Here is an 11445-nt window from a genome sequence, read left to right on the forward strand (position 1 = left end):
GCCAATGGCCCTTGGACTAGGTCATTACCTTTCTGCCAGAGAATTTTTGTGGTTCTATCGGCTTCAGAAGAACCCAAAGTGTAAGGATTTATACAACTTCCAGTCCCAACGGGGGAAGTTTATACATATGGATGGCAAATACTCCAGCAATCACAGGTGGAAAGCTAAATATTTCTTCGCCACTGGTCAGTGGGAATTTCACCCTACCAAAATTGCTGAAGGTCCAAGGGTGCCACGGGAGACGAGTGTCCCTGCCAGAAATGCCCCCAAGGAACCGACTCCCAATGAGGACGAACTGAAGCGTGTAGACGACATTGCAACATGGGCTCGGTGACATGAAAACTTAATGTTCTATACTAAGTTAATAGAAACATTTTTTGAAGGAAAGGGTATCGAGAACTTAGATGGAGGTGCTGGCGGAAAAAGGAAGAGACTTGCCTCCGTGGTCGTCCGAGACCCAAGCCTTGCCACCTCGGGTCCTCCAGCTGCCAACACCCGATGAGCTACCCCCCGAAAATCTTGTCTTGACAAAGGCAAGGGCAAAATGGTTGAACAGCCCAAGCAGAAAAATATCGCCCTTCAAATCGGCAGGGCTTTAAGAATACGTGGAGATTCAGTCCCACCTGTGGTCCCTCAGTTTCGGACTACTGGCCCCTTAAAGATGGATGCCAAGGCCAAAAAGCCTAGCACTCCTCCTCGGGCAGCCAGAGTTTTGAGGTTGGTTGACGAGCCTGAGGACCTCGAGGTCCCTCAACCGGAAAAAAAAGAAACCGAAGAAGTTGGCTGAAGTAAAAGCGCAAGACCAACTTGCCAATTTTCTTGCTGCTAGGAGAAAGGCGGGTCCTGAGCCCGTGGTGAGATCTGCTGCAGAGACCGAGGCCTTCCTCTCAAACGAGCCCATCTCTGCTCGACTGCTAAATGCTACTCCTTTAGCCTCAGCAGGAGCTGTTATAGGGGATGCGATTCCCATCGAGTCCCTATCGTTTCAACCTCTAGGCTCGAACATCCAACATATCCTGGATGATATAGAGTTAGAAGATGAAGGCTCTGTAGGGATGGTGCAAGAGAGAGCAGAGAATCACACTGTGGCTGCAGAGGAAGGATTAGGACTTCGGCCTTTATCACTTACCGCCGAGGGTGATAATATGGCTCAGGGTTCGAAACTTGCCGAGACCTCTCAGCCAACACCTACTGCCAGAAAGGTCCTTACTACCGAGAGGGCCTCTGAAGCCGAGAAAGTCCATGATGCTGAGAGGGCTTCCGAGGCCGAGACCTCCTCTTCATCCGAAGCTCTTGTGAGACCAGAACGGGTAGATTGGACAGTGGGCGGACCCCTCGCTACATTTGGTGGCGACCTGAAGGGCAATCCTTTTCAGGCACTAGTGGATTTGATTCCTCATGAGGGTCTCATTATGGAGCGTGACACCTCTGCTCAGGGCATGACTGAGCAAATGCTCTTCTACCAACTTGTCGTAAGTTTTCTGATTTTTGCCTTGGTTTGCTGTTCCTTCTCTACACATGTTAACTGAATTTTTGTTGCAGAGTTTTATGAAGTCGTTGATACTGTACTGTTATTTTCGGAAGAAAGCCCAGGGCTCGGCTATTGAGACAAGTCGCCTTAACGACAAGGTCATTGAACTAGAGGCCAAGAATGCAGAACTGACGAAAGTTATTGTGGCACAAGACGAGGAGCTGCTAATCTCGGGTCAAGAGCAGTCTAAATTGCTGGCCAAGACCTCTGAGGCTGCTGCGGCTCGAGCGAAGGCTGAATCAAAGATTAACAATCTGCTGACTGAGATCGAAGGCCTTCGAGCTGAAGTGAACCGCCTGCAAGAGGATAACTCTATTATTAAAGAGGATTTCAACCAGCTGGAAGAAACGAACGCAGGGGTCTCGGACCAGCTGAAATTGGTTCAAGATGAGGTCTCGGATTTGAAAACTTTGGTGACCAAGGCGAATGAAGCCAAAGTGGTAGCTGAGGAGAAGCTCAAATTCTTCAAGGGAAAGTACGCCCAAGGAAGGGCTCAGCTGAAGGAGGCTAAAACCCAAGCTACCGATTACTTACGTCAACTGTCCTTTGCCTCATGGGTTCGGAATTCTGCTTGGGCCGACGGGCTCATCCTTGGCTTCGAAACTTTTCGAGCATGGGCTAAGGACTCGACTCGGAGGGTAGATCTAGACAAGGTGAAAGTCGAGGACATCCCCTGTTCGGATGCAGCAATGGCACAACTGGTAAACCTGGGTTAAGAACAAATGCCTGATGCAGCAGGAATAAAAGAATGCTTCTACGATCCCTTTTCGGATCAACAACATCAAGGCACTGAATCTGCTCCTGATGATGCCCACTCTGCCGAGGCCAACACTCCCGAGTCCATCTCTGCCGAGGTCCCTGATGTTACCCCTAAGGAAAAATGATGTAATACCATTTGTACATACCTCAAGTTTCTTTGTTAATGAAACGAGTTTTTGTGTTTGTATGAGTCTCGGAATAACCTTTATTTGTTTGTTGCTTAAGGTAGTAAGAAATTTATAATTATACTTCTCCGAGTTATATCTTGGAGACTTCAATTTAACCTAAGTTATGCTACCTCGACTTAGGCCTCGTGGTATTTGATTGCTACCCCGAGTTAGGTCTCGGAGAGTTTTATTGCTACCTCGAGTCAGGTCTCGAAGAGTTTGATTGCTACCCCGAGTTAGGTCTCGGTTATGTTATGTTAAGAGAATCCTCCTTTCGGCTGCATCATTTTAGGACTCGGAAGAGCCTTTTCAGCCGTCTTCTCCGAGACTAATAATTTAATTTGTACATATGTACCTTATATGCTGCATAACTCTGAGATACTTTTATTCATTGAAATGAAAATAATAAATGACAAATAAATCACATATCATTGCATTTAGACATAATACTTTTTAAGGTGCTCAGCGTTCCAAGGCCTCGGTAGAGCCTTACCTTTGGAATCTTCTAAGTGGTATGCTCCTGCTCGTTTGCATTCAACCACCTTATAAGGTCATTCCCAATTAGGAGCCAGCTTTCCCTCAGCTGGATCCTTGGTTGCGAGAGTAGCTTTACGTAGGACCATATCTCCAACTTTCAAGGTTCGAGGCTTGACCTTCTTGTTGAAATACCGAGTCACTCTTGCCTAATATGATGCCATAGCCACCTGGGCTTGATCCTGCTTCTCTTGTAGCAAGTTCAAGTGCAGTTGTAAACCCTCGTTATTTGTCTCGGATTGGAAGGTCTCTACGCGATAGCTGCCTGAGCCTACCTCGGCTGGAATGAGTGCCTCAGTTTCGAATGCTAAGGCATATGGTGTCTCTTCGGTTGGAACTCTCTTGGTTGTTCGGTATGCCCATAATACTTCTGGAAGGTCTTCTGCCCAGTTCCCTTTCCGATCATCCAGCTTCTTTTTCAAGATCTTAAAAATTGTTTTGTTCGTAGCCTCTACCTGCCCATTTGCCTGAGGGTGCCCTGGGGACGAGTAATAGTTTCTTATTCGTAGCTGGGCACACCAGGCTCGGAATGAGTCGCAGTCAAACTGCTTGCCATTATCTGTGATAAAAGCATGGGGAATGCCATACCGACATACGATATTCTTCCATAAAAATTGCTCTATTGCCTTAGCTGTGATATTTACCAAGGCTTCAACCTCTGTCCACTTGGTGAAATAGTCTACAGCAACAACCGCGAACCGTACACCTCCTATGCTCCGAGGCAATACTCCTACTATATCTACCCCCCATTGGGAGAAGGGCCAAGGTGAAGATATTGCACTCAGGTCTTCAGGAGGTTGATGAGTGATATTAGCGAATCGCTGGCACTTGTCACAATTCTTGACTATATTCGCCGAGTCTCGACTCATGTTGGGCCAATAAAAACCCGCTCGGACTGCTTTATGTGCCAGTATTCTGGCTCTAGAATGGCTTCCACAAATCCCTTCATGGATTTCTTTAAGGATATAATCTCCTTCCTCTTTTGAAACGCACTTTAAGAGTGGCAACATGAAACCCCTCTTGTAAAAGGATTTCATTTATCATTGTAAACCTTTTTGCACTTACCTTCAACCGGGTAGCAAGCTTTTTATCTGAGGGAAGTACGCTTTTTTTCAGGTATTCCACGATTTCTAGTTGCCAATTAGGTATGGCCTCGGCTGTCGAGACCGACACCGTCTCGGTAACTGATGATTGTGGAAGAATTTGGATAGGAGTCTCGGCTTCAATCTCTTCACTGGCTGTTGAGGCTATTCGGGCCAACTCGTCTGCTCTCTCATTCTCTGGTCTCGGAATTTTCACAATGCTAATCTTCTTAAATAAAGCTTGCAAATCCTGCACCTTAGATAAGTATAATTTCATCTTATCTCCCTTGGCTTCAAATTCCCCTCGGATGTGCCCTACAACGACTTGGGAGTCACTCCGTATTTCCACAAATTTGGCTCCCATTTCAAGAGCTAAACCGAGTCTTGCCAAGACTGCCTCGTATTCGGCCTTGTTATTTGTGGTCTTGAACTTCAACTTCAATGAACTACATAATTCTTCCCCATCGGGAGTAATCATTACTATCCCAGCTCTACCATGCTTCTTTGTAGACGACCCATCTACGTAAATTACCCAGGTCTCATCACTTGGCCAGCTAGTGATGTCTGGCAAATTAGTGAATTTTGCCAGAAAATCAGCCAGTGCCTGGCCCTTGAGAGAATTCCGAGGGAGAAACTCGATGTCGAATTGTCCCAGTTCAATAGCCCAGTTAGCTAATCTTCCCGACAGATCTAGCTTTCTTAGTACTTTCTTCAGAAGGTATTCAGTCAATACCCTGATAGTATGAGCTTGGAAGTAGGGTCGGAGCTTCTTGAATGCTATAACTAAGGCGAAAGCCAGTTTTTCCATCTGGGGATACCTTTCTTCAGCGCCTCTCAAAGCCCTACTTGTGAAGTATACAGGCTTTTGAATTCCTTCTTATTCTCGGATTAATGCAGCACTAACAGCCATTTGAGACACGGCTAAATACAAATATAGTACCTCCCCAGGTATTGTCTGGCTCAGCAAAGGCGGGCTCATCAGATATTATTTCAGCTATCCGAAGGCTTCTTCACATTCGTCTGTCCATTCAAAGGCCTTTCGCAAGACTTTAAAAAACGGAAGACACTTATCGATCGATCGTGAAATGAACCGATTTAGCGCCGCTATCCTTCCTGTCAATTGCTGGAGCTGTTTCAAGTTTTTCGGAGATTGCATATCCAAGACAGCTTGTATCTTTTCAGGATTGGCTTCTATTCCTCGGCTGGACACCATGTAACCGAGGAACTTTCCTGATGAAATTCCGAATGCACATTTTGAGGGATTCAACTTCATCCCGTACTTCTTCAAGGTTGCGAACGTCTCTTGCAAGTCAAGTATGTGGTCCTGTGGCAGCACACTCTTGACTAGCATGTCATCAACGTATACTTCCATATTGCGTCCGATCTGGTCATGGAACATCTTGTTTACCAGCCTCTGGTATGTTGCCCCTGCGTTCTTCAAACCGAAGGGCATGACTTTATAACAGTACAGGCCTCGGTCAGTTATGAACGCAGTTTTCTCACGGTCTTCTGGATGCATGTATATCTGGTTGTAACCAGAGAAGGCGTCCATGAAGCTGAGTAAGCCATATCCAGCTGTTGAGTCCACCAATGCATCAATGCGAGGTAATGGAAAACTGTCTTTAGGGCAAGCTTTATTGAGGTCAGTGAAATCCACGCACATCCTCCACTTCCCATTGGACTTTTTGACCAATACTACATTGGCCAACCAATCGGGATAATATACTTCTTCGATGAAACGAGCCTTGAGAAGCTTCTCCACTTCTTCTGCTATGGCCACATTCCGTTCAGGGGCGAACTTTCTTCTTTTTTGCTTCACCGGTTTCACACTTGGATCCACATTTAGCTGGTGGAGGATGTCTTCAGGATCAATTCCTGGCATATCTTCATGAGTCCATGCAAAAACTTCTAAATTCCTTCTTAGGAAGATGATGAGGTCATCTCGGATTCTGGGACTGAGCTGCGTCCTAATCTTCAAAGTCTTGTCTTCACCTACTACCACATCCTCCAGAGGTTCAGCTGGCTCTCCCTTTGGGTCATTTCTGTTATTCCCACCTACTGTACCAATTATAATAGGAGTCGGATCCGAGACCCTCTTGAGAGACGTATTGTAACATCTTCTCGCCTGGGTCTGATCCCCCTTCACTTCTTCGACTCCTTCTTCCATCGGGAACTTCATCATCAAATGATATGTTGAAGTTACGGCCTTTAACTTATTCAAAGCAGGTCTGCTGATAATGGCATTGTAGGCACCTGGTCGGTTAATAACCAGGAAATCTACCATCACAGTTTTCTGCTTAGGTGCTGTCCCTGCTGTTACAGGGAGTGAAATAAGACCAATCGGCTGGACCTGCTCTCCTACAAATCCAACCAGGGGAGAGCTAAATGGTGTGATCCTTTCACGATCGATACCCATTTGCTTAAAAACTGGCCAGTACAGCACATCTGCCGAGCTTCCATTGTCCACCAAAATTCTGTGGATCATATGGTTGGCCACTGTCACTGTTACGACTAGCGGATCATCATGTGGCTGCATTACCCCTGGCTTCTTCTTCAGAGAAAGAAAGGGTCATTGAATCCTTTCTTGCAACTTTGGACGATCTCTGTACTGTAAAGATCTCCTCGGCCTGTGTTTTTCTAGCGTGGGCTTTCCTAGCCGAATTAGACTGTCCTCCACCAGCTATTCCTCCAGTGATGGTGTGGATCTCACCTACTACTCCTTGATCCCGAGGGGGTCTCGGATCTTTTCTAGGACCATCATCCCGATCACGTCTCGGCTCTCGTGCCCCTTCAGCTTGATTTGCATCTAATAGGAGAGGCTGCTGGTGCACCGCGCCTCGGTTCCCTTCTCCTGCTAGGAATCTTACCAGCCTTCCATTTCTAATGAAAGTTTCAATTTCATGTCGCAAGGTTATACAGTCTTCCGTCAAATGCCCGTGATCATTATGGTACCCGCAGAACTTCGTCCGATCTCGCTTCTTCGGATCACCCCGCAACTTACTCGGCCACCTGAATGCTGGGTCTCTTCTGATTTCCATAAATACCTCGTTGACCCTGGTATTCAAAGGTGTGAACCTTCGATCTTCACGCCGCCGGGGTTCTGTCTTTGGGACTGATGGTACAGTCTTCTTTATTATTCTCTTCTGAAACCTTTCTTCCTTCAGAGCAGATGCTATAAGTGGCTCCTTTTTGGCGTCCTCTTCCTTTTTGGCATCCTCCTTCTCCCGGTCTTCTTCCTCCTAACCTTTCGTGAGAGCCTTAATCATTTCCTCTTGATTAATATACTCCTCTGTCTTGGCGATAAACTCGGGAAGAGTTATTTCTGTCGAACTCTTTGATACTTCGGCCATTAGAGGCCCATTTGGCCTGACTCCATGCCATAATGCGGATAATACCGTTTGATCCCCCGAGTTATCCACTAATAATTTTTCTTTATTGAACCTATGCATAAAATCTTTCAGGCTTTCTTCCTTCCCTTGACGCAATGACAGTAAGCAAGCCGAGTGCTTCCTCCTCTTCTTGGTAGCCAGGAATTGGCTTAAAAAGAGATTTCCAAGTTCTTTGAAACTGTCTATTGACTTGGCAGGCAATCTGGCAAACCAGTCCTGAGCAACTCCTTCCAAAGTGAGAGGAAAGGTTCTGCATGCTATTTCATCCGGAAACCTATGAAGGGAAAAGTGAACACGGACGCTTTCCATATGTTTAGAAGGGTCGCCACTACCGTTAAACTCCTTGAAGCGAGGCATCTTGAAGTTTTCAGGCAAAGGGAAACTTAACACTCGATCAGTGAAAGGCAGGTCGGTGTTATCCATAAACCCCGAAGCAAGGGTTTTTTCCTCCTTTGCAGCCAACTTACGAGTCAGCTCTTCGTACTTCTTCTTCAGATCCTCCATGTCAGCACTCATCTGGCCTTCATTTTGCCCATGAGGTTGTTCCTGTCGAGGTCTCGTATGCTGGGACCTCTCCTGTTCTTGGTGCTCCTCATTCTGGACAGTTGTATGATGACTAGCTTGAACTGAACTTGCTTCCTCCTCGCGGTGCTAACCGGCAGTCCGCTTCCCATCTCGAATTTTCCTTCGCCTTTCCTTTTCACGCCGTTCATCACGTCTTCTTGCTCGCTCTTGGTCCCTTTGGCTATTACGGCCCTCAGCAGCTGTGAGCCTTACAGCCCGGTCTTCATTCTGCTTCTTCAAAGCCTTCATGGATTCAGACATCTGCTTCATGAATTCGGCTAGATCGGGTGGTGGCAGTGTGTTGGAGACTGCAGTAGTGGAACGGGTAGTCACCATTTTGGATTAGTAGAGAATTGATGAAAATTGAAGTTCCCACAGACGGCGCCAAACTGTTGATGCACAGTTTTCCAGATGATGACGTGACACGCCTGCCTTGCTTGAGTTGACCAATACACAGACTATTTGACTGCACAACAAAGAAGAAAGAAGGATCGAAGTGACCGGGGGTGAGCCAGCGGGAACACTCCGATGCCTAAGTCAGGATGAGAAAGAAAAGAGGATATTGTCAACAACTATAGAGCTCAGATTATGAGAGTTGTGATTACCTTTGCTTTGATAATATGACTTGTATTTATAGGCATCAGAGAGAATTTGATTTCCCACTCATCAAGGAATCTTATCCCTTGATATCGCTAAACAAACATTTGAATGAAAGATCATGTTTGTTAGTTGTTCCACGATTTTAGCGACTTGAGATTAGAGGATTAACTTCGTAATCCCTTAGGCTAGGCTAAATTAAAGCGTTTGAGTAGGACTTGATCGCCTTTGTGATCTTAGATATCAATTGACATATCTTCATGAGTATATGCAAGATCTAGATAACAAGATTACCTAGATATTAAAAGTATCATCTTTCAGGATATTGGAGTTATTCCTTTTAGCCGAGACTTACATGTCCTGAGTTATTCTTGGACTTTATGGTCTCGGCTAGAGGTTGCCTCGGATTCGTGGTCTCGAACCACATGAGTAGGTCTCGTCTCGGATCACATGAGAAGGTCTCGGATTCATGGTCTCCTATAAGCAGGTCTCGGATTTGGGCCTCCTATGAGCAGGTCTCGGATTTGGGCCCCTTCTGGCTAGGCCCAAGGACTGCTCAATAAATAGTTGGCTAGTTCATGACCCAACACTTCTCATGTTATCCCCTGCCTTCTGCAATTCTGCACAATACCAGGAGAGAGAGCTAGAGCGAGAGAGAGAGAGAGAGAGTGACGGACAAACGGAGAGAGAGAGATAAGATCGCGAGAGAGAGAGAGATGCGATTCAAAGTTGCAGACGCACAACCATGTATTTTCTCCCTCTAGTTGCAGACGCACAGCCAGGTTCTCTCTCATTCGGTCCTCTTTCTCGCTCTCTCCTCTCTCTCTCTCTCTCTATATATATATATATTTTGTTTTCTTAGGTTTTATTCAAATTTTTTTACGTTAATCTCAGATCTGAATTTTGGTCTGTGATATGATATATATCTCTTTGTCTCTCTCACTAATGAACATTTGTCTTTCTCTAGTTGCCGAGCAAGGAAGAAAGAAGAGCTTAAGGTAAATTTTCTTCCTCTTCGTCTTCTCTCTTTTCGTTACTGTCCGAAATTCTCTCTCGTGGGAACCCTGTTTTCTCATGCTTTGGTTTAATTTCTAATCTTGGTGCATATTTCTGAAATTTACGCTTCATGTTGGCATACCTATGGATGATTTGAGAGTATTTTGCTAATTTTGGATTTGGGGATGAAAAATTGTAGAAGCCCACCCCTATTTGTTTTTTGTAGAAGCCCCTAGTATATGGAATTTGAGGATTATTGGGTCAATGCTAATGGTGGGTGTTGTTTTGATTTTTGGATAATTTCTTGATTTGATTTTCTGTGTTTCTTGATATGGGATTTTATTATGGGGACCCTATTCATAAATGTTCTTAATCATTTATATGGAATTTGAGGATTATTGGGTCAACGCTAATGGTGGGTGTTGTTTTGATTTTTGGATAATTTCTTGATTTGATTTTGTGTGTTTCTTGATATGGGATTTTATTTTGGGGACTGTTAGATAATATTATAATATTATTATTTACTTTCTTTGGTATTCTAGGGTTACTAGGTTTACCTTTCCTTATTCTACTAGGTCTGTATTATTCGCCTATATATAGGCCTCTTCTGTACATTATATTTTGTGATTCAATATACAACCTTATTCTCAACATGGTATCAGAGCACAGGTTCTGAATCACCTCAAAATTTTTTTTTTGCGGCTAAATATTTTTCTTCCGGCGCCGCCAGTGTTATTCGGCGAATCCTTCTCTCTGATCTTCACGGTTCTCTATCTTCTCCTCGAGGTTTTCAGCTTATCACTATACCGCTTGAAAGCCCGGAAGACAACCGTCCCAGAGCTGCCTCACACATCCATATCGGAGCCCTCACGCGCCGCCCAAAGGCTCGGCAATTCCGCCACTGCCGTCCAGCCACCGGCCGCCACGGTGGTCCGATTGCTTCCCCCAGGTCACCGATCGATAGATCTGCTCCCCAGGATTCCAGAACAGGCCTCAGATCCTCCATAAAACGCTCCACGCGCCGCCACGCGCCGCCAGAAGGTCCGCGCGTCAGATCCACGCGCCAGCGAAAGACTCCTCCGTTCGCGCGTGTACCACACGCGCCATCGCACCCACGTGCCACGCCATTCTGCCACGTCAGCCTAATTGCCACGTCAGCATAGCCACGTCAGCCCTACGTGCCACATCATCAGTGCCACGTCAGCCTGTGTGCCACGTCAGCATGTGTGCCACGTCATCAGTATCAAGTCAGACACTGCCACGTCATTGGTGCCACGTCAGCGTTGACTTTGACCGTTGACCGTTGACTTTTTGTTGACTTTCAGAGTTGACCAGGTGCTTTCTTACCTATTTTTTCGTCCTGATTTCATATTTGTAGTCTGTTTTTGCATTTGAGCCTTCCAGATGGCACAAAACGAGATTTTTCATCATGTTCAGACTATATTGGATGGCACAAACTATATGTTGTGGTCTCAATCTATGCGCAGCTTTCTTAAAGGCCGCAAGCTTTGGCTTTATGTCACTGGGGAGATCCAAAAGCCAGTTAAAAAGGATTCTGAGGCAGATGAGGCTTTTACCACTCGTCTTATTGATTGGGATAGCAAACATCATCAAATTCTTACATGGTTCCGTAATACCACTATCCCATCTATTTCTGCACTCTTTGGCAGCTTTGATGAAGCAAAGGGTGCTTGGGATATGCTTGCTTCTCGTTATTCTTCTGTAGATGGTGCTCACGAGTATCAGCTTTTGTTTGAACTTTTCCATCTCAGACAGGAATCTGGTCAGAGTATTAATGATTTTCTTGCCCGCATGCAATTCTTGTG

The 11445-nt window shown here is 45.6% G+C and overlaps 2 protein-coding genes across 2 annotated transcripts; both read right to left on the bottom strand.

Moving 5' to 3' along the window:
• Positions 1-3140: 3140 nt before the first annotated feature.
• On the bottom strand, positions 3141-4881 carry LOC132164979 (uncharacterized). Its single transcript, XM_059575493.1, has 2 exons — positions 4057-4881; positions 3141-4010 (listed from the first exon to the last, which is right to left on the bottom strand). The coding sequence occupies exons 1-2, from the start codon at positions 4879-4881 to the stop codon at positions 3141-3143; spliced, it is 1695 nt and encodes a 564-aa protein (XP_059431476.1).
• Positions 4882-6595: 1714 nt separating this feature from the next.
• Positions 6596-7966, bottom strand: LOC132164981 (uncharacterized). The gene is made up of 2 exons (XM_059575494.1): positions 7415-7966; positions 6596-7312 (listed from the first exon to the last, which is right to left on the bottom strand). Exons 1-2 carry the CDS (start codon positions 7964-7966, stop codon positions 6596-6598), a joined length of 1269 nt encoding a protein of 422 aa, XP_059431477.1.
• Between the last annotated feature and the right edge of the window lie 3479 nt (positions 7967-11445).

This window comes from Corylus avellana, chromosome ca11 (assembly GCF_901000735.1).
Source record: "Corylus avellana chromosome ca11, CavTom2PMs-1.0".
NCBI classification, from domain to species: Eukaryota; Viridiplantae; Streptophyta; class Magnoliopsida; order Fagales; family Betulaceae; genus Corylus; species Corylus avellana.

Excerpts from the sequence above, each read along its gene's own strand:
- LOC132164979 (XM_059575493.1), bottom strand. The coding sequence starts at position 4,881 with ATGGAAAAACTGGCTTTCGCCTTAGTTATAGCATTCAAGAAGCTCCGA. Across the intron at positions 4,011-4,056 it reads AGCTTGCTACCCGGTTGAAG|AGGGGTTTCATGTTGCCACT; the intron begins GTAAGTGCAAAA and ends TCCTTTTACAAG.
- LOC132164981 (XM_059575494.1), bottom strand. The coding sequence starts at position 7,966 with ATGGAGGATCTGAAGAAGAAGTACGAAGAGCTGACTCGTAAGTTGGCT. Across the intron at positions 7,313-7,414 it reads ATGGGCCTCTAATGGCCGAA|GAGGAAGAAGACCGGGAGAA; the intron begins GTATCAAAGAGT and ends ACGAAAGGTTAG.